This window comes from Temnothorax nylanderi, unplaced genomic scaffold (genome assembly GCF_030848795.1).
Source record: "Temnothorax nylanderi isolate EJ_2023f unplaced genomic scaffold, tnyl_v1.0 TNYL_tig0129_pilon, whole genome shotgun sequence".
Classification (NCBI taxonomy): domain Eukaryota; kingdom Metazoa; phylum Arthropoda; class Insecta; order Hymenoptera; family Formicidae; genus Temnothorax; species Temnothorax nylanderi.
Window position 1 is genome coordinate 486,963 of NW_027249191.1, and position 21,240 is coordinate 508,202.

At 41.9% G+C, this 21,240-nt stretch overlaps 3 protein-coding genes across 5 annotated transcripts; 2 read left to right on the forward strand and 1 right to left on the reverse strand.

Annotated features, from left to right (window-relative positions):
- Window positions 1-167: 167 nt before the first annotated feature.
- On the reverse strand, window positions 168-13,634 carry Bsg (immunoglobulin domain-containing protein Bsg). Of its 3 annotated transcripts, none has more exons than XM_071713734.1 (5): window positions 12,547-13,634; window positions 4,058-4,324; window positions 2,523-2,768; window positions 1,873-2,326; window positions 168-1,354 (listed from the first exon to the last, which is right to left on the reverse strand). In XM_071713734.1, exons 1-5 carry the CDS (start codon window positions 12,620-12,622, stop codon window positions 1,309-1,311), a joined length of 1,089 nt encoding a protein of 362 aa, XP_071569835.1. In that variant the 5' UTR covers window positions 12,623-13,634; the 3' UTR covers window positions 168-1,308. The 3 variants fall into 3 exon arrangements, with proteins under 3 accessions (XP_071569835.1, XP_071569834.1, XP_071569837.1); XM_071713733.1 differs by having other exon boundaries at window positions 4,058-4,327; XM_071713736.1 differs by lacking the exon at window positions 12,547-13,634 and adding an exon at window positions 11,798-11,843.
- Window positions 13,635-14,659: 1,025 nt separating this feature from the next.
- On the forward strand, window positions 14,660-19,198 carry LOC139776794 (replication protein A 70 kDa DNA-binding subunit-like). The gene is made up of 13 exons (XM_071713737.1): window positions 14,660-15,060; window positions 15,131-15,178; window positions 15,670-15,881; window positions 15,966-16,111; window positions 16,221-16,311; window positions 16,395-16,557; window positions 16,647-16,851; window positions 17,177-17,289; window positions 17,360-17,526; window positions 17,805-18,039; window positions 18,145-18,228; window positions 18,319-18,513; window positions 18,722-19,198. Exons 1-13 carry the CDS (start codon window positions 15,031-15,033, stop codon window positions 18,842-18,844), a joined length of 1,812 nt encoding a protein of 603 aa, XP_071569838.1. The 5' UTR covers window positions 14,660-15,030; the 3' UTR covers window positions 18,845-19,198.
- Window positions 19,199-19,726: 528 nt separating this feature from the next.
- Window positions 19,727-21,210, forward strand: LOC139776798 (uncharacterized protein CG1161). Its single transcript, XM_071713741.1, has 5 exons — window positions 19,727-19,972; window positions 20,059-20,177; window positions 20,435-20,549; window positions 20,640-20,780; window positions 20,906-21,210. Exons 1-5 carry the CDS (start codon window positions 19,910-19,912, stop codon window positions 21,053-21,055), a joined length of 588 nt encoding a protein of 195 aa, XP_071569842.1. The 5' UTR covers window positions 19,727-19,909; the 3' UTR covers window positions 21,056-21,210.
- Window positions 21,211-21,240: the final 30 nt, after the last annotated feature.

The following is a 21,240-nucleotide window of genomic DNA, read 5'->3' on the forward strand; positions in this document are numbered from 1 at the left end:
GGAGAAGCGGTAACGCGGTCATAACGGTAGGAATAAACGAGCAAAATACCTGTGAAGCGATTGCTAATAGTCGTTATGGATAAAAATTGTAACGTCTGTGACAATGACGACACTGTCGATATAGAGAATCGTGTTGGTACGGATTATAAATTATTACAATAGAGTGATAAAATTAACGATATAATACTTGTAATAATCATAATAACGATAGATGTAGCAGCAGTAGTAACGATGGCAATAATATTACAGTATTAATTACATTAATGTCATTAACAACGGCGTCGCGTGCAGCCAGACTTCCGGGATATCTTCACGAGCGATGGAATATAAGGCGACGCCAATGACAAGCTCTCTCTCCCTCTCTCACTCTCTTTCTTTCTCTCAATCTCTCTTTCTCTCTCTTGCGATCTCTAAAAGTACGCGAGCATATATCCGGAAGTCAATTGTGGCACGCACTGCCCGCGTTCCTATTATTACATAACTAGCATCGAGCACATATGTTCGGCTCTACCATAAAGTTGTTTTTTGTTTCTTCGGTCACACGTGCCGGCGAAGTTTGAGAAACGAATTCTACGCGAATCTAATATATGGCATGCCCGACGAACGCGAATGCAAATGCCGCGCAGGACAATACGACGATGGGTGTGACGAGTAAACGCGCGATTAAACTACGGTGCTTGTCAGAACGCATCACGAAGCGTTTTGTAAGAAATTATACGTAATCGCGCGCGTACTAGTGCTCGGCGGGCATGCCATTTTATCTCTGCTTTTTTCTATCGGTCTGTTTACTTGTTAGCTTGTCACTCATACATGCATTATTTTTCTTTCTCTTACCCCCCCCCCCTCTCTCTCTCTCTCTTTCTCACACTGTCATACATGCACACACACACATACACACCTTTTATTCCCTGGCACGCATTCGTGTCATCATCAGCACTTGTACATAACTCAACACATCTCTCTCTTCATCGGTCAAAGCGGTGTAGTTAAAGAATACGAACAGGCAAACATTTGATAAACGGAGTGAACACCGTAATAAGGCTTAATTTAATTTGTTAGTAACTTGTATGATCCTGCTCTGTACGCGTCTGCTGCACAAGCCTGTTTTCACACAGGTGCGCACTATGAATGGCCCACTCAAGCCCGCTGCTGTCCATTTTGCAGTGTTTATTCCACGTTTGTGACGACACATCTCTTTCATTCAAAAACCGTTGTTCCGTTGTCTTTACAGGTTTCCATTACAGCACTATACATGACGACCCGTTCTCCCGCTTCTATCGCATCACTCTAATTCATTTACTTGTTGTTTCATTTCCTCTGCCTGACGTCGGATTCCTTGTTGGGTGTCGGTTTACTATAAATTTAAATAAAAACAGAATATCAGGTGAAGTAGTAGTTACGCACGAGAAGCTATAAAGCGTCTCCACTAACATATAATTTATGTTTTATAAGTCTATTTTATAAAATTACAAACATTACGAGCAAATACTATAAGTTTATTATTATAAAGGAGCGTGAAATAGGATTGGAATGGAGTAGGCAAAATAATCCTCATCTGCGTTTTTCTTTTCGTAAACAATCGAGATAAATAATTTAGCCAAGCTGGAGCCGATTTTAGAGTACGGTGTTTCCGAAACTTATCCGAGGTGGGCTCGAAGCGAACACTCTTGATGAATCGGAACTGTGGTGTGGGAGGTATATCAGGTGGGAGAGGTCCATGTAGCGGAACATGCCATTCAGGGGGTTCCTCGGCAGGATTAGGTTCCAAGATAAGACTGCGTCGAGCAGAAATACAAGATCGTAATTCTATCGTACATTTCGTAAAATAGAACTCCACAAGAGAAACATAATCATTCCTAAAAACACACTTACGTATCAGGGCTTTGATCGGTATCGGACTCCTCAAGTTCAGCTTTGTTCCGCTTCTTCTCATAAACTAGAATGATGGCGCATAGAACAACAACCTCCGCGCAAATGCCTAGGAAGGGCCAGAGTGCGGCGAGCTTATCCTTCACCCTGAGGAATGTCTTGGCCTCCGATGAATGTTCTGATACGCTGTCGGACCAGTTGTACGACATCCTGCAGATAACGTCACCGCGATCGTTCATCTCGATGTTTTCGACAACCAGGACGGCGCCGTGGATACCCTTCTCCAGATCCTTGGTGATCTTCACGCGACCCTTGCTGCTCGTATAATTCTGATTCGCGAAAGTCCAACTTATTTTTACGCCAGGACTAAGAACGCTCAGTTTACCGCCACACACTAAGTGCAGCTTCTCGCCCTCCACCACGCTGGTAGATTCAGCCAGATGCGCCGTTGGCCTCGCTGAAATTTTAGAACATTGAATGTGAGATGTAAACTTCTTTTGGCATAACATTTTTGCAAAAAAAATTATGTTCTCTTTTCTTAAAATAAGTAACTTAATAGCGGTGACTAAATTCATACAATATTTTCCGCTTAAGTCGCTTATTTCTAATAACTTATTCTATAAATTCTAGAAATGTTGTGCTGGAGTACTCACGTACGACTCTGTACTCGATCGTGGCGTTAGCTGCTTTACAAGTGTAATTTCCATAAACTACTTCTTTATCCTGTAAAATCTGCAGGCTGCCAGTCTCGTTATCAATCTTGGTGATATCTTCGCCAGCCAACGCTGTGCTCAACGGTATCTTCTCCTTCAGCCACTGCACTTTATCGCCAGTGTTTCTGTTTGCGCATTCGAGCACCAGAGGTACATCTTTGGCCGTAATAACTCTAATCTTAATATCTGCGTCAAACAAGAAGATGCGTTAAAACGTTGTTTTTCGATGTACGTTTAAATATAACCGTGCAAATTGCGACGTCAAACGAGTCATCGGGGAAAAATAACGTGCGCGCGTATTATCGCAAAGACCTCAAAGATGATGATTAAAAACTCTATTTTTTTTAAATGATCATAAAAAAATTAATTTATAACTTTTCCATAAATTACTCAGGTATTATAATGCACGAGTGACGGCGACAACTACCACTGCAGTTATATTTTTAGAACGTCGTCCTAAATATTCTATATAATAATAGCCGAGAAACATGGCAACCGAAGAGATGCGAACAATTCGTACATTCCGCTTTTGTAGAATAAGTTCATTCACTTTTACGTGAATCGTCCGAATGTTATTCTGTTCTCATTAACTTCTCTGATTTTCGAGCATAAAATATCCATCGCATATTTCAGTTATCAGAATTGAAATTTCTGTTATCTATAATAAAGTATGACGTAAGATATATCAATTATCTTATACGATTAGAGACATGTGATTAATATAATGATAATGAATCTTTCACAAGATTTTGATGTGCATATAGTTGAGTTGTATATCCATAAAACGGATTAATTATTCATAAATATTATCAGCATTTGAATGTTATATTAATGAGATATATTATTATTAGACAAATAACATAAGCTCTTATATATTCTTAGCTCTTGCATGTGCATGATATAGTTAATGTTACTACTATTATAGTCTGTCGATAAATAGTGTAATAAATATTAATAAATGTTGTGTCGAGAATCGAGAGGGAAGGTGAATAAAATACTCTTGTACATGCAATAAAGCAATAACTGAGAGTTTGTTCAATGTTCGAGGCGGAAAATATCACTTATCAAATATTATCACATGACGAGAAAAGATTTCAGATATAGGCCACGTATCTTCGTAGAGGTGTAAATACTTGACTTATTAATTTTATATCAATAATAATCGATATTTAGCTGTTTGTCAAACTCAATATTTAGCTGTGTTTGCTGGACTTGAAGGGTCTGCAGCAAACACGTGTGTAATAAACGTAACAATAAAGTGTTAAATTCAGGTAGGTATAATGGTAGTCGGAAATGCACTAGTTTTCTTCATGGAAACGGTGATAAACTCGCGTAGAAAAAAAAATGCTGACATAAATGTACGAGGTGTCGCAGGAAAATTTTGTAATTCTTCTACCGACAGATTCTTTATGCGATTGATAGGATGCAATTGATCAAACTATCGATAATAACACACATAAACTAACACTACGAACCGAAGTATAACGAGAGGTGATAAGCGTTCGGACTGTCGGGGGTGCATCTGTACACTCCCTCGTGGTTCTCGGTCGCTTGGGCCGCCGAGAGCTTGCTGCTGCCGGTACCCTGCTTTGAGTAGACGACCAGCTGACCGCTGGACAACTCAGGTTCCAGCGTATTGCCATCTCTGGTCCACCTAATGAGATCATCTTCCTTCAAATCGTTGCACACGATGTCCCAAGGTTGCCCCTCGCGCGGGGCGACCGTCGGTCCCGTGTACGTCACTGCTATTGAAAAGGAAAACATTTAAGTTTGTGTACAAGTCAGAAATAACTATGATGAGACATAATTTTATCTTTAATATTTAAATCGATTTATATTAGTCAAATCAGTTTGCAAGTTCTTTTTATAAATCTTAAAAAATTTAGAAACCACAAAATATTACAAAATTTGTAATTCGTTTTCAGCAATTAACACACGTCTCTCGCTGTTTATATAGCAGAGAATACCAGGCTCGCTGTTTCAAAGAAAATGTATCACTATAAGGAAGTTATACGCAGAGTAAGCGGATATTTGCATAAACATCTAACCTTGGACACGACAATCTTCGGAAAGCATTTAAGTCACGTGGGTAAAAGGTAAGATAAAACGCCGAAGAGTCCTAACGGATAAACACACCATTACTTTAGCAACCGCGGAAATTACATTGCAATTCCGCGGCCCTGAGTTCAAGGTAATATTGATCGAGTAACAGTTGAGAAATTCTGTGTGTTTTAAGTAAATCCGTCAATATTAAATATTCCGATTTGTAAGTCGAGTCAGGTAGTTTTATTTCCGTCTATAAATTAAATTGAAAATCTCGAGACTCGCGGCGTCGTATTATACTTGCAGCGCGGGTCGCGATCGATATTGAACTCCGGAAAACTTACGTGATAGACGTGCCTTGTAGAAAACAGGCGTGGCGGAAATATATTTCTACTTATCTCGAATGCGAGAAAGAATAATCTGAATATCGATCGCCCGCACTCGGGGAACGCGTGTTTACGCACGTTTACGTTTTAGCCTGCTCGGCGCGAGAACGCTCTCCTCCCGGTTGTTGGTTCCTAGCAGTCGGTGTGGGGTGACCGTGCAAACTATCGATCGCACACGTATAATCAGTTATAATTATCTTAGCGAGTATATACCGCGGAGCAATGTAAACCGGAATTCTTTCGCGGAAAGGACAATTAGTAGCAATCTAGCTGATTGCTCTCACAATCAGTAATATTCGTGAACAGCTGTCGCTCGCGAGTTTCGCCACAAATTATCCCTCGGACGAACACATAAAGAAATTAATTCTATATTAGATCCTCTTGTTAAATTTTACTTTAATATAGTGTTTGATATTCGAATTATATCTCATCATTTTTATGAAAGCGTTTGTGTATTTTAATATTTAACAATAAACCACTTCGAATTCAGTTTCTTATAAACACTGGAGTGGTATCATTATGTTCGCAAGAAAGAATAATTTCCGATTCTATCAGTCTCTTGTGAGAAATTAATTTAGCGTTTCTTTGCGAATTTATTTTCTCATGGTTAGAATAAATCCTTGAACGGGATTCATTTTATTATCAAATTATATAATACGTAAAATAATATTTATACAATATTCGGGACCTTTGGACGGACGGCTCGAATAAAATGTTCGGCAGCAGAGGTGCCACGCGTTGATGACGAATCAGCGGAATTATACCACCAGCGTGATGACGTACACGTGCTTGTGTGCGCGAAGTTATATGCGTCATAGTAGGTTCGCCAGTGATAAATAGTGACAAAGCACGGTCTGGCGTGGCCAGTGCGAATATGAATCAGGCGCGGATCGTTATTTTCGAGTCGCGGCGCGATAGCTCGGTGGTCAAAATAAATGTTGATCGCGTCATTAACGTCAACCGAATAAGTCGAGGCGAAAACTCATCTTGATTGCAGATTGCAACACGCTGATAACCGGCATGTAAACGTCGCTCAAAGAGCTATCTAATGAACAAGGAAAAATTCCGAGAACAAATCGTTTGACGTATTGCATTGTTCAATTATTTTCACCGCGGAGAATTATTCTGACCGCGTTCAATGTCCATTTCAATTCTTACACAGTACGGTTTAACACAAACAATATTTTAATCAGTTTTTTTTTATTTACTTATCACGGTAAAAATACAATCGAATGTTTCGAAAAATTAGATTCTTATAAAATACGCTCGTATAATAATCGTTAATAATTTGGATTTTTCTTTTAATTCGCACGTATTTTTTTTGTCGCATAATTTACCGTTCACATTTTAATTACATTGTTTAAATCTAGTATACATATACTTCAGTACATTCGTTCATCAAAAAGTTATACGAAGACCGTGGAGCTACTATCGAAGCCGATAGTAGCTCTAAGTCGATATTCGCATATATCGTTTGATTTCGCCGTAAATCAATTCCTCGTGTTCGTATAAATCTTCTCTTGCTTTATACCCGACGCGAATTCTCTCGGACGATAGTCAACCGGAGTTTAATGGCCAGCGTCACGTCTTCATGACGAATATAGTCCATCGTAGCCGCGGATCGTAAGTGCAGGCAACCAAACTGTAATAAATGTTTTGCTAACCGAGCTAACGTTGATTCCGGTTATTAAATTACGCCGACCGATGCTTGACAACATCGCGTGATCGCGGTGGAATAATTTCGTCGGTATTCTGATCTTTTTTCTCTTCGTTCCCCTTCGAAGCGAGGCCCGGTCGAATCCGGCAACATATAGGAGGGGAATTGTCCGGCGGAACTGACACGGCGTTCAAATGCGAATCGGCGGGGCATGGTAACTCAAGGAAAATCAATAAACTACGAATGTTATTTTAAGCCCGCTTTCAACGACGGCACCACGCAGCTGAAAATCCGCACACGAAGTTCGTGAGCCAGAATGTCTCTCAATCGGCACGACGGCGGACCCCCCTAATCACTTTTTAGTTTGCTCCTCCTTCTCCCCTCGCGAAAGACGTCTCGATGAGGCGTAGCTCGTCGCTTAGATCGAATAGGAGATACTTCGAGAAAGAATCGTGCGTGACGCGATTCTGGAATAAGCGATTACATTTTAGGTGAATGACATTTGTGGCGAGTCGAGTTCCACGGTCGAAGGACGTATCCTTCGGAACGGTATAGTCACGCATTCCCAACGTCCCAACGCGTGACCATCATCGGGCGCAGCTCGCACGCGAAGAATGCTCGCGGGAGGAAAAAGACCGCGATAGCGATCTCTGTAATTTCTGTAATTCCAATCAGAGATGTTCGCGCTATTCATCTCGCTTCGTTTCATCTCGCGCTTATCGTTACCCACGAACGACGGAGACTCTCGAAACGAAAACACGTGTCGTGGTTTCTTTCCTAACTTGCGATGCACCGACGTGCGCAGTTTGTTGTTGGCCCATTGAAACTTCACGTCGCGCAGCGTTGCATTTTTGAGCGCGGTAATCAAGGCAAGATGTGACACACTTTCGGAGTATATTCCTAGACTCGCTTTCTCGTTTCGAGAGACGTAATCTTGAACGTGGTTTCCTCTGTGTTTCGAACGTGTCGCGAAGACTATGGGACCACGGCGTTACGTTGGAGAACCGTAAAAATAGATGCATCCTTGCAGGATGAGACGTAAGCGTTTTCTCATCTGGCGTTCAAGAATAGAGACACGTTTCTTGACCACCCAGACGCGGTGGCTAGATATCTCTGCAGGCTGGTCAGAAGAGTTATTACGAAAACAAATTATTACATGTACACATCAAGAATACTCCCTCTTGAATAAAATTTGTAATCTATTCTCAAAAAGATGCAAAAAAATTTGTTAATTCTCCTCAATACTTAAAATTCGAAAATTCTTATGAGCCAAGTTTTTTTTTATCCTCTAATTTCTAGTATCATCGTCCACACGTGCGAAGCGCATTACGATCTCGCGCAGATGTCCGTGAATTGCGTAGGGTCTGCAGCTTGACCTTGATAATCAAATGATGTGAGAGCGCCCAGGGGGAGAAGACAGTTGCGTTTTTCGACGGGACGGCGCCGAGTCGATTCGGGACGTTATGATACGTCGTGTCTCGCGGTTTATAGATGTAAAAATAGGCGGGCCGCGCAAGCTATTCGGAGTTAAGTTTTTAGCGTTCTCTGGCACAAACGCAGGCCGGCAGGCCATGCAAAGGCGACGTTCGTCGCTCTCTTTCTCTATCTCTCTCCGTCTCTCCCACCGACGTTGGTCTCTCGGCTCTCCTGCGTCACGTATATCGAGGGGGGCTGATGTCTATAACGATCCCCTTGGCGAACAGATACCCAGATATGGATTACCATTCGCGGGAAAACGAGTCGGGTTTTCTGGGTGAACGGAAAACAGGGTCGATCGTTGCGCAACTTTTGTTGCCGCGGCGCGCGAATAAGTTCACCGTCGCCGTCGTCCTCCACCTCGACCGCCGCGCCGGTCGCGATCGGCGATGTCCGACGTGGCGCGCGCCGCTGTCTCTCGCTTTCGCGTCGCGATTTCAAGAAACGATCCTCGGCGATCGTTCGTCGCGAAACGAACCGGATATACCGAGCTGCGCGACAGAGATACTCGAACCTTGGCAACAACACCGCGCGAGTCCTTCTCCTATACGTCGTGAAAGTAGCATTCGCGCGATGACGTGCCCAGTTATTGCCGCACCGATTATCATCGCCGATAGAAAAAAGGAAAGAAAAACCTTCTTTGCCTGTGAGGTTCGAAAAAGATCCAGCAAGTTAATCTCACGGGTAATAGGATCAAGGAAGACTCGATAAGAGATTCTTTTATTCTTTTTCTCTCGCGTCACTTTTATATTTTCTCAATAAATATTTGATGAAAATATTTAACGGCTAACATATGCCTTTCGCGTCAAGGATATCACGTGTTCGATGACAAATGCTCTTTCACGCTGCTGAAGATAAATATACAGCTCGAGCTGTGAAAATTCTCAAGTGTTTTAACAGAACTTTCAAATATTTGGGAAAACTTTAAATGTTATTGCAGCTCCAAATACTGAACGCCGATAGCTAGAGGCAATCGATGCGTGTATAACTAACGATCTGAAATGTTAATACTCGGAAGATTGATGCAGAGTTAATGACCGTAAACTGAAGCGTCGCGGGAATCGATACCAGACACGTCGGCCAAATTATTTCACACTTATTATGCACCGCGGAATATCCGTTATTACATTGTTCTAGTGTCTATTATTGCTGTGTTACACCACTCCATTGTTACATAATTCTATATTATTACAAATAATGTGAAATTATGAGAGAATAATGAAATAATAAAATTACGGAACTCAAATCACTGGGTTCCGCGAAATAAAGATTGATTACGACGCGACGGTCGAGGGAACGTGTGCGTGATGGACTTGCGATGGACTCGCAGAACGTGCTTACCGTGACTCGCGAGGATGCACAGTGTTGCAGCATTATCGACTAAACTTTTTTAGAACGCGTCTCGTCGGTGTCGATAACTCTCATTAAAGCGACCTAGAAAGCGACGCCTTGCCGCGAGATATTCAACAAACCGCAAATTACGTTAATAAACGCCCCGCTGTAACGCCTCCGCTTGGAAACTTTCCGCTCGCCCGCTGCCGAGTCTCATTGTTAAAATTTCGAACGCGTCTGTCGTGACACTCGAGTCTGCTGATATATTTAAAGATCGTCACGTCTCTTTGCATCTCAAAGATAAAATTCCGTAATAAAGATAAAACTCCATTTCTTTCATTTTCCTCCTATCTTGAGTGATCCGCGGGAACTTAAAGTTCCCTCGAACGGAACGTATACGAGGGGAAGAAAGTAAGATCTAATTTATCTTCGCGTGTTATATTTTGTACGCGATCAACACGTGTTTATTACGCGGGAATCAAACTTTCGGTTTCACCGCCGCGGAAAGTTTCTTCAAGGCGCCCCGCCGAATGTGGGTGGTATCGCGGTCATGAATAGCGTCAGGGTAGCGTCGTAAATATTAGTGATCCGCGAAGAAAGATCGTACCGAGAAAAACGAAATCCGCTGTTTACGCGTATCCGTAAGCACGACCCCGCGGCGAGAGGTTTTCAACGCGGCCCGCCGGAAAAGTAAATACTCGACGCGTATATCGGCTTAACGACCTTACGCGATAAAACCGCAAACGTTATCTCCCTATAAATAAATTTTAAAAAAACACATCCATCGCGAGTAAGACAGTTATTGATTTATATCTGCATTTTCGTCCGTCTCGCGTTGTTTGACTTTCTCTAAGCTTTGATTATCGCGATAACGAGGAATTCAGGTTGCAGATTGTCGCAGATAGGAAACTGGAAGTAAAAAAGTTACTCCGATTGCTAAATTAATAAAATTGTAATCTCAACAAATAATTGCATATAAAACTATGCGCATATGCTAAATTTTCTTTACACTTGTGAGATTTGCAGGGTGCATTTAATAGAATAATAACGAGAATATCATTTAACAGCAAAACCCACACCGAAAAAAAAACAGAAGTGTCAAATCAAGACTTATAATAATACTCATATACATATATATGCAACAATCTATAATCTTGAAATGAGATTAATAATGCATTGCTTGCTTGAATGAAGTCACTATAGTTCAACCAAGAAATAAAAGCTTACAATTAAATGAAAAGTTGAATTTCTTATAAGAAGATTATAGATTGTATAGATTGTTGCATATAACATACCCTATACGAGTATATAAGTTTTGATTTGACACCTCTTTTTTTTCTGTGCAAGAGATATTAAATCTGATTTTACTCGCTCATTTTACAGTCATTTTGAGTTTGCGCTCTCATCACAAGAACGTCGCGAATCGCGATGCTAAAGTTGCATTAAAATCCTCGGAACTTCCAAGAATTCAACTCCAAACAATACCGTATCGAATCTACCGGACAAACTACAGGAATCATGCGGTTATTAAGTACCGTCGAACGAGCAATCTAATCTACAGGCAAAATCCACATGACAGATACGGCTGTGACAAAATGTACTCGAGATAGCAATGATTGCGATTTCTCTCTGCAACCGGTTCCACGTAACACGTCCGTCGGTCTTCAAATTAAACAGGAGCTATAATCCACGTCGCGCTCGACAGAAACGCGGCCCGAGATGTTCCATTTTCGTATTCGTACCTAGAACCGTATGCCCGGTGCTCTCGTCGCACATTCAGACGCGTCTGTTCCTTCCCCATTTCGCCTATCGCGTCGTGAAGTTCGGATATGAAATAGGAGAACAACGATCGATGACAGCCGGCCCCGGTTTAATTCCGAATGAAAGCTTCGTCCTCCTTCAACGACTCAATTCAATTTAACTTCTCGATAAGAAGGATCCGAAATAGCCGCGTATAAAATCGTCGATCGAACCGAAGGACAGTTTTGTCCGAGAAAACTGTTGTAGGGATCGAACAACGGAATTAAGGACGATCTTTCGTCGACGCGGATGTAGCATTCGAGCTTCTTCGATTTTAAAGTTCCGAAGAGGTGCGTTTAAGCACCTCTGACCTTTAACGCGTCGCTCATCACCTTGGCACGATTAATAACGCATTACCTTTGCTCGTATTACGACCGCGAGCCGAGAGGCAGCGTCGACTCGGATTTAATTAAACCCGTCTGTCACGCAAGTCGCTTGGTCTTAATGAGAGCGCCATTGCGAGTCAATCGGAACATCACGACGCCGTCCTCTTTAGGTTTAGGGAAAATTTTCAGGTTTACCGTCGGCCGTGCCACGAAAAGTGGTCGACATATAGCTGTCCAATCGATGAGGGACGGCCGCGCGATCAAAAAGCGGGCGACGCCGCCGCGCCGCGCCGGTTGAACGTTACTCCAAGTTTCGCATCACCACGCGATGAAATTCCCTCTCATTGACAGACGGGTTCTCGATTCGCAGCCTATTGATAAAACGTCGAGGATGTAAAACTGTGGTGCGAGACGAAAGATGTATCGAGTAAAGGGATGGCGAGAAAGGTGTCTTCGCGATCCGGCGGATCCGAGCGAATTGGCCAAGTTTTCGCGATCGGAGCAAGTCTCTCGCGCAGCCGGGGCCGCATCGTCGACTACTTCTATCCCGGAGTTACGTCTGTCAATCATTGTGAACGTCAATTAGCGTCAACTGTATACGTGAATCGCGGTGTCGCGTGAGTCGTCCGTTATCGACCGCGGCGAAACCTGCACCCCGAGGAGTAGTTTTCCTCGTCGTCCTCGGACGACGATGGAACTCCGTCGGGGCGCCTTGTCGGTGACGGTGACACCCCAGGAGTCGAAGGGGAAGGAACGAGCGCGTCGCGTGCGCGGTCGCCGATCGCGAGAGGCGTGCGCGTCGAAAGGCGTGCGCGCTCCAAAGAGAGAGAGAGAGAGAGAGACAGACAGACAGAGAGAAAAAGAGAGGAGGCCGGTGTGTGCCTGTCAAGGAGAGAAGGGGAGGAGAGAGAGAGAGAGAGAGAGAGAGAGAGAGAGGTACTCACCTGCCTGGACCGTGACGAGGGTGCCCACCGCTAAATATAGCATCCCCAGCAGCACAAAAGCGGCTCGCCTCTCCATCCCGGTGGCGCTGCTGCCGACGTACGCGGTGGCGCGTGACCGTGTGCACCGTGCACGACAATACGATTACCAGCGACGAGCACGATGCCCCGCCTCCTCCTCCTCGTCGTCGTCGTGCGAGGCGAGAGAGGGACCTACGCGGCACCTGGACGAGAGATGCCTGGCGACGCGCTCTCGCGGTGCGCTCCGACTGCTCCGAGTTCGTTGATGCCCGTCGCGTCGATGGGCCGTCGTACACGGGTTTAACGTTCCGTCGTCCCCGTCGTCCTTGTCCTCCTCCTCCTTCTCCCCGTCGTCGTCGTCGTCGTCGTTGCCGCTGCGATTCCCCGCCGCGGTCGTCACCTCGTCGATATCCTCGGACGGTCCGTTAACCGCAAACCGCGAGACGAATTTCCCTTTCGCTCCAATCGTGCGCGACTGATCCGATCGGATCTCGTTCGCGCGAGAGTACCCGTCACACCGCTGCTGCTGCTACTGCTGCTGCTGCTGTTGCTCCACCTCCACAACTCTTCCTCTTCTTCTTCTTCCTCCTCCTCTTCCTCCTCTGTCTCTGCCGCTGACGTTGCCGTTGCCGATGATGATAGAGCAGTCACGATCTATCACTGACGTTCGATCGTCCGTCTTATCGTTATCTCCGCACTCGGCTCTTATCTTAATGCGCACTACACACGGAGACCGTCCGGATGCCGTCGCCGCCGTCGCCGTCGCCGTCGTCGCCGCCCCGTCGTCGTTGTCGCTCTCTCCTCCACCTCCTTCGACTTCTCTTCCTCTCCTTCTCCTCGTTACCGTCGCCGTCGGTTCACCCTCGGACGAAAAAGAGAAGGGGAGAGAGAAGATACACTGATCACAGTGATTACCGCGGCGAATAGTATGTACAACGCGAGCCGCAGCAGCTGCCAGCTACAGCTACAGCAACGTCAGAAGAAAAATGGCGGCCAGTGTCTTCTGCTCGGGGGACCTCTTCCTCCTTTACCGCCGCTCGTCTCGTTCTGTCGTTCTGTCACACACGACTCACACGCCGAACGATTCTCAACCCCCTCCCGCGAGTCCCATGACTCCTTTTTTCGAGCGGCGTCCGCGCCCTCTGCGGCGACCCGGCGTCGCCTTAAGTCCGCCTCACACGGCTTTCGGAATTCGCAATCGGGGAGACTTGGGCCGGTATTCATGGTCGGTTCTTCTTAAGCCGTGATCAGACTACGGATTGGGATTGAGATTGGATTGAAATTTGACCAATTAGAGCAAAGTTCACTAAACTTGAAGTTAGTTTTCTTTATTCTGATTGATTAAATTTCAATCCAATCTCAATCCCAATCCGTAGTCTGATCACGGCTTTAAGATGATAAAGGCTGATTTATAGAGGCCGTAATGCTAGGTCTACAATGCGAGTCGCAAAGTCGTGAGTCGCAAGAATTGACCAATCACAATTGAATTTAAGGAGAATAATCGACTGTGATTGGTCAATTCTTGCGACTCACGATTTTGCGACTCCCATTGTAGACCCAGCATAACCGTTGATTTAAGCCGTAATCTTCAAGAAATTGACCAATCACAGTCGAATGTGAGAAGAACAATCGACTGTGATTGGTCAATTTCTTACATCTTGAGGCTTACTACAGCTTACTACAGCTATTGTAGATCGGGCAATAAAGCCCGGTGTCCACGATGCAAGAACTGTGTCCAAGTTTCGGTTTAAGCCAATCAACTTGCAGCTCTTACAGAAAAGTAGCAGTTTCATTGGCTTAATGCCCGATCTACAATAGCTGTAGTAAGCCTCAAGATGTAAGAAATTGACCAATTACAGGCGAATGTGAGGAGAATAATCGACTGTGATTGGTCAATTTCTTACATCTTGAGGCTTACTACAGCTTACTACAGCTATTGTAGATCGGGCAATAAAGCCCGGTGTCCACGATGCAAGAACTGTGTCCAAGTTTCGGTTTAAGCCAATCAACTTGCAGCTCTTACAGAAAAGTAGCAGTTTCATTGGCTTAAACCGAAACTTGGACACAGTTCTTGCATCTTGCATCGTGGACACCGGGAGAATCGGGCCCCAGGGTGAGAGCCGAGAGGCTCTCTAGTGCCATTCGAATCGAAGTATACGTGCAATGGTTTTTGGTGGGAAAGCATGCACAATTAGTGATTTTTGATGGGAAAGAATGCAACATTAGTGGTTTCTGGTGGGAAAGGAGATTCTTACGTCCATGCTTGACGCGCTCAGTGGAAACTCTGCGCCTACTCTGCCTGAACGCTCCTCGACATTCGACTCGACATCGGTGTTGATCTGAGCGGTGTCAACTGTTCGGCGGGAAACAGCGAAACGGGAGGTTACTATCGACATCGTCGGCCTTTTTTTGTTGAATAAGCAATCGGTAGGACTTTTCTCACCACGCTGATAATAAACCGCAGTCATGTACAATTTAACGGAAGGAGCGTTGGAGGTAAATCTGTTGAAAGCATTATGTTGTTATTGCGTTGTATTGTGTAACAATTGACATTTCATTGTTTCAGAGAATCATGCGGGGCACGGACGTCGAGAAACCGGTGCTCCAAATATTGGTGAGTATAGAATTCAGTAGCAGGATTTTGTAACTTCTTAACGACAGTTTCGGTATCGTTGCGCAGGTACTATATATGGTAAGAAAGCTGCGCAACAATACCGAAACTGTCGTTAAGGAGTTACAAAATCCCACCTCTGATCTGTCACGTGTCTTCGTAAGTCGGCGCATCAAAATTATTTATCTCGAAAGCGTGACTTTTTTTTACAGAGCAAGGTCTACTCAGCAGAGTCAGGACAATTGCTTCTGTCATTTTTATGTAGATTTTTATCTAACTTTAAGTGTTTGTTATATCTTGATATATTATGCGTCATGACTCATGATATATGTCTATCACATTAGAAATATTTCAATTGTCAATCAAACATTATTTTAATTGTAATCAAAAATTATGATGTTGCACAGGACTGATGCTTTGGATGTGCAAGACAAGGATTCTACTTTGTAATTTTCAGTGAATGCTATCCTAATAATCATGTAATAATTTTACAGGGTTACAAAAAACTATCGAGAACCGTTAATAAGGATGGTGTCGCTACTGATCGCTACAGATTGCTATTGTCCGATGGACAGAGGTTTAACTCATTCACCATGTTGGCAACTCAATTAAATAATCTTATCACGGATGAAATTTTGACTGAGCATGCAATCTGCAGACTATTAAACTATCACTTGAGTTCAGTGAACAACAGTGCCAAAGAAAGGTATTAATGGTATTATTTACACCTTATTTTTTGCATTAAAATAAGTAAATAATTCAAGTGTCAAGCATATTTTTTTTCTATCAGACGCGTGATAGTGATAATGGGTATTGAGGTGTTGGTTTCTGGCAGTAAAGTTGGGCGCCAGATAGGCAATCCAACTAATATAGACATTAAATCAGATGCTGAATCCACATCTACATCCACAGCTGCAAGTTCTCCTTTTCCAACTAGTGAGTATATCGTTGGCTTGCGCCAATTGTGTCTAGAATAAAATTACCAATTAACTTGTGTTTGCAATATTTTTTTTAATGGATTTTTAAAAATCTGTTTTGCTAATAGATGGTGCAGCCAAAAGGGGTTCTTCAAATCATCATGCCTCTTCTGACATATCCACAACACCAATCGCTGCATTAAGTCCTTACCAAAACAGGTAAGAGAATTCTATTCTGTATAAGATATATTTAAAAATACACGACATTGAAGATGAAGGGACAATGATAAAATTGTATTTAGATGGGTGATCAAAGTTCGCGTGACTAATAAGTCTCCAATCAGAACATGGAGCAACTCCCGTGGAGAAGGCAAGCTTTTTTCCATGGATCTGATCGATGAAAGCGGCGAAATTCGATGTACCGGATTCAGAGATCTATGCGACAAGTTCTATGACATGATAGAGGTACGCGTCATATGACTGAAATCAACGATGGGTATATGAAACTTTTTCTCCATGAAGGATTAAGTTGTCGAGTGTTTTTATTTATACAGCCTGGAAATGTGTATTATATCTCGCGGTGCACGCTTAAGGCAGCGAACAAACAGTTTAATATGTTGAAAAACGATTACGAGATGACGATGACCGGCGATACAGAGATCGTGCCTTGCCACGAAAACAGTGATGACATCCCGACGTTGCAGTTTGACTTCTGTCCCATAAGTCAAGTAGAAAACAAAGAAAAAAATGTCTTAATAGGTACAGTAATAAAAGCTAATTAAATCTTAAACATTGGTTAATCAAATTGGTTAATCAAATGATTTTTTTCATCGTTAATGTGTATCCTCGATAATTTTATCTATATCAATTGACAACATTTATTTCTTGTTATAACCTTATCTCTAAAACTATCAATTAAATGTTATCTCTAAGTATCAATTGCAAATCGCCCTGCATTAAAGTTATACTGTATACGATAATAAATAAAAATTTTAAATTTTGAAATATGATATAAAATAAGATTTGGTAAATATATAATTGGATTAATTTGAAAATTATGGGTATAATGATTCATTTGTGATAGATGTCTTGGGCGTCGTTACAACTTTCAACGATGTACAACATATTGTACAACGAACTACCGGCCGAGAGCTCTTGAAGAGAGATGTTAATATCGTTGATGACAGCGGCACAATGGTGAGCAGTTTATTGACATAGATTTTAACATTTTGCTGTTATGGGTGAATAAAAAAAAATTGTCCGTTAGGTGTGCGTTACACTGTGGGGAAAGCAAGCCGAGGACTTTGATGGTTCTAATAATCCGATCGTAGCCATTAAAGGAGCGCGTGTGGGCGAATTTAATGGTGGAAAAAATTTATCCCTTATAAATTCCTCCGTACTTGAAAAGGATCCTGATCTTCCTGAAGCACACAGGTATATTCAAACTGATTCTGAATTAAGGCAATTCTAACTTCGTAATTATAATTAAAATTTATTTGTAATTGAGAGAAATAACCTGATTTTACGTTTGCTCTTTATGTAATTTTTAATGTTAATTAATTTCTTAATTATGTCTTTCATTAGAATTTATTGTTATTTAGATTGGCGTTTCTAAATTTCTTTGAAAATATGCTGTTGTGAATATATAATTTTGAAAATACAATATAATTACATAAAAACACAGTATAACATTTATATGATACATATTTCAGATTGCGCGGATGGTACACTGCAGTCGGCCATTCAGAGAACGCTAAATCATTGTCTAGAGCAGGAGGAAGTGGTGACTTCAACGCGCCGTTGTGCACTTTCCAGGAGGCGACCGAAGCTCGATTGGGAGAAAAAATGAATCTCCCAGATGCATTTACAGTGGTGGCGATCGTTAACATGATTCGCGTGGAAAATGCCATCTACAAGGCTTGTCCCGTAGATGGTTGCAAGAAGAAGGTGAATAGTACGCGACACGAATAGAATTTATAAAATGAAGATACACGATATTTCCAAGCTATTTAACAAAATACGAGTTACTGTAAAACTTGAATTTAATTTCAGTTAATCGATCAATCTACCGGAGTATTTAGATGCGAGAAGTGTAACAGGGACTATCCAAATTTCACGTATCGCTTGCTGGCAAGTGTATGTATATTGTCTTCGCATCGTTCTTATTTATTTATATTGAAAGTATCTTCTGATATCTGTTCGGTTTATTGTTGTAACAATTCTCAGATGAGTGTAGTAGACGCAACAGGCAGTCGCTGGATAACTGCCTTCAGCGAAGATGCTGAGAAAATATTGGGCATGTCGGCGCAAGAGTTGGGGGAATTAAAGGAGAACGATAACGACGCTTATATGCAGAAATTCGACGAAGTGAATTTCAAGAGGTTCTTATTCAGTTTAAGGGCGAAATCAGAATTTTTTCAGGTAATCGATAGAGTGTACATTTTATCATATTAATAAAATTTTTTCCACAATTTTCTCTTCTAATTTTCATAGTAGTCTATTTTTTACCATTGTATAAAGTCATATTCTAAGTTAATCTTATATTCAGTGGTATTATATATTTTTTTCACATATGTATATTAGAAGATAATATATTAATACATTTTCTAACAATTTCTACGTTTTCCAGGATGAAATGAGAATAAAACACGTCTGTACGTCAGTCGCGCCGCTAAATTACAAGACTTACCTAGCACATCTGATAGACAAAGTCTCCAAGTTGGTACACATCGAGAAATTGGAGCCCAACTAAATAAGATTTCATACGTTTTGTTAAAAAGAAGTTCAAGAAGATGATTAGAGCTTATAAGTTTGTGCGTTTAATTGAAGTATTATGATCGTTTCGGTATTTTTTCCAAGTGTCTGTTATTTAGATCGTTTCTATTATTCAATGATATTCGATTAAGTATTTCTTCAATGTAAAAGAAGAAAACCGAATGCATCACGTAAGATAAAATTAAAATTATATTAATCACATTAATCGATTATCGTTACTTTCCACAAAGATATTTATAATTTTTTTTTGTATTATGATTGCTATATAATATCACATTTATTGTGCCTGCAGCACGATTTTTGTAAAATAAATTTCTGATTTACACATTGATGTTCGCGTTTTTATTAATCGATCAGTAACTAATATGATTGGAAAATATGTTTCACTACTGTCGTTGCCTCAGCTTCCTCTTTAGATCCTAAGATTCTTACAGAGTCTCTTCAGAATTATTCCGTACAACAGTAATAACTACTTAGATTGTAATGTGAAGTGCATCATTTTTGTCGCGTTGTGAATGCACATGTGTTCTCGACACAAGGTGCGATAAGATCGTTACGCAAAGCGGATCCTTATCAGAAAGATTGCTTGTCACGCTGTAAGATTCCGATTTATCTTTAGGTTTGTTCGCGTCGCATACACCAATAAACATCAAGAGCACTTGGATCACGGATAAAAGGTGGCGATTGGAGCAGATGAGTTTTTGGAGTGCGTTGGAGTGATTAGGAGGATGGTGGGGCATGCGACGCGAACAAACCTTTACTCCCGGGTACATACATACATACATACGTTACTACTAGGTAAAGCACGTGTGCGTTACTGCGCATGCGTCAGATATCTCACGATCTGGGACCACTGGGTCTTTTCTGGTACTCGTTGGTGAAACGAGCGAAATCCGTTTGACAGCTTGGTGCGTTATGTTTTGGACTGTTTTGGGCGATGGTTTCCTACGTCGTTAATCGCCGTCACGTGTAACCGTGCTCGATTACATCGAGGACCTGCGAAGTTTACGTTTTTTTTTTTTTTACTAATGAAAGAAGCACGATGTTGAAGTACGGTTTTCCCATTACGATAATCGTTATCGTCTATCTGTCACAGCTGTCTGAGGTTAGGACTCGTTCTCGCGATGAATTGTTCAGTTCAGTCTTCAGTCAGAGATCACGGATGTTTTAACGGATTGCGAATGATTGCAGGCGCAATATGACGACAAGAGATGCAAATGCATCTGCCCGAGCCTCTCTTCCGTCACAAACACGACGCAGTCGGCCACGGAGCGTCTCACGTACATTATAAATGTTCCACCGTTACAATGGTAATTCTGTAATGTGTAAATGTGTCAAGATAAATATTTTGAGGACAAGAAATATCCCCTTTGTTTTGTTATAATTAAATTCGACGTTTATATATACCTATAAAATTTATATGAATTTCTATATGTTGAAACGGTCCCTACGAGTTTCAGCTAGATTAATAATGGTTCCCCAATTTATGTACCCATATTATACGATTAGCAATGTTACTTGCCTTTTAGTTGTTGCCAGTCTGTTGTAATACATATGTAATTTGCAGCAAGTGTGAGAGCGTCGTCCTGCCGAAACTTGGTGATCAGATAAAGGGCAAGGAAGAGGTATTTTGTTCGCGATGCGACTGCAAATACGAAAACAGGAACACGACTATTATTAAGGTGCTTATTTTTTCTGGTAGACCTCACTGGTAGACCTTATATATCGCTGTCGTGTAGATCGTAATAACACGGTGAAAAAATTTGTTACAGATCGTGGTGATAATAGTTATATGGGTTATCTCGTTGTTAGTAATTTATATGTTATTCTTAATTTGTCTGGATCCGTTGCTTAACAAACGGATACACAAGGCGTCGGCAAATATTGGTTATCATGAACATAATAATGAAGAGGTAAGTACCTCTCTCTTGTCAATCTCACTTTTCTCTAACTTGTGTGCGAGTGGGTGAAATAAGTATGATGTTTAACAACTAAACGTGCCGAACATGTATGTTCTTTTTTATCTTTTATTACAAAGGACGACTCGTCTCTTGCACCTGGAACGTCACATCCAATGGGGGAAAGGGGCAATGTTTTGAATCGCGTCGGACACCAGCAAGACAAGTGGAAGCGACAGGTTCGGGAACAGAGGCGGAATATTTATGATCGTCATACTATGCTGAACTAAGTTTGCATATTTTGTTCTCTAAGTATGTAAAATATTCACACATACAGAATACTTCTAGTTGCGACTTGTTCAATCCTTTCACAACAAACCTTCCGCGAATAGTTTGTATCGATAAAATATAATATATTGCAGTAATAAAGTAACGTTAAGCGTCAGCGAGCTAGTTTTTCCATCATTTTATTTTC

Excerpts from the sequence above, each read along its gene's own strand:
- Bsg (XM_071713733.1), bottom strand. The coding sequence starts at position 12,622 with ATGGAGAGGCGAGCCGCTTTTGTGCTGCTGGGGATGCTATATTTAGCG. Across the intron at positions 2,769-4,057 it reads TCACCTCTCGTTATACTTCG|ATATTAAGATTAGAGTTATT; the intron begins GTTCGTAGTGTT and ends TGTTTGACGCAG. Across the intron at positions 2,327-2,522 it reads GATCGAGTACAGAGTCGTAC|CGAGGCCAACGGCGCATCTG; the intron begins GTGAGTACTCCA and ends CTAAAATTTCAG.
- LOC139776794 (XM_071713737.1), top strand. The coding sequence starts at position 15,031 with ATGTACAATTTAACGGAAGGAGCGTTGGAG. Across the intron at positions 16,112-16,220 it reads AAGTTCTCCTTTTCCAACTA|ATGGTGCAGCCAAAAGGGGT; the intron begins GTGAGTATATCG and ends TTTTGCTAATAG. Across the intron at positions 17,290-17,359 it reads TTGATGACAGCGGCACAATG|GTGTGCGTTACACTGTGGGG; the intron begins GTGAGCAGTTTA and ends ATTGTCCGTTAG.
- LOC139776798 (XM_071713741.1), top strand. The coding sequence starts at position 19,910 with ATGTTGAAGTACGGTTTTCCCATTACGATAATCGTTATCGTCTATCTG. Across the intron at positions 19,973-20,058 it reads ATCTGTCACAGCTGTCTGAG|GCGCAATATGACGACAAGAG; the intron begins GTTAGGACTCGT and ends GAATGATTGCAG. Across the intron at positions 20,178-20,434 it reads AATGTTCCACCGTTACAATG|CAAGTGTGAGAGCGTCGTCC; the intron begins GTAATTCTGTAA and ends TGTAATTTGCAG.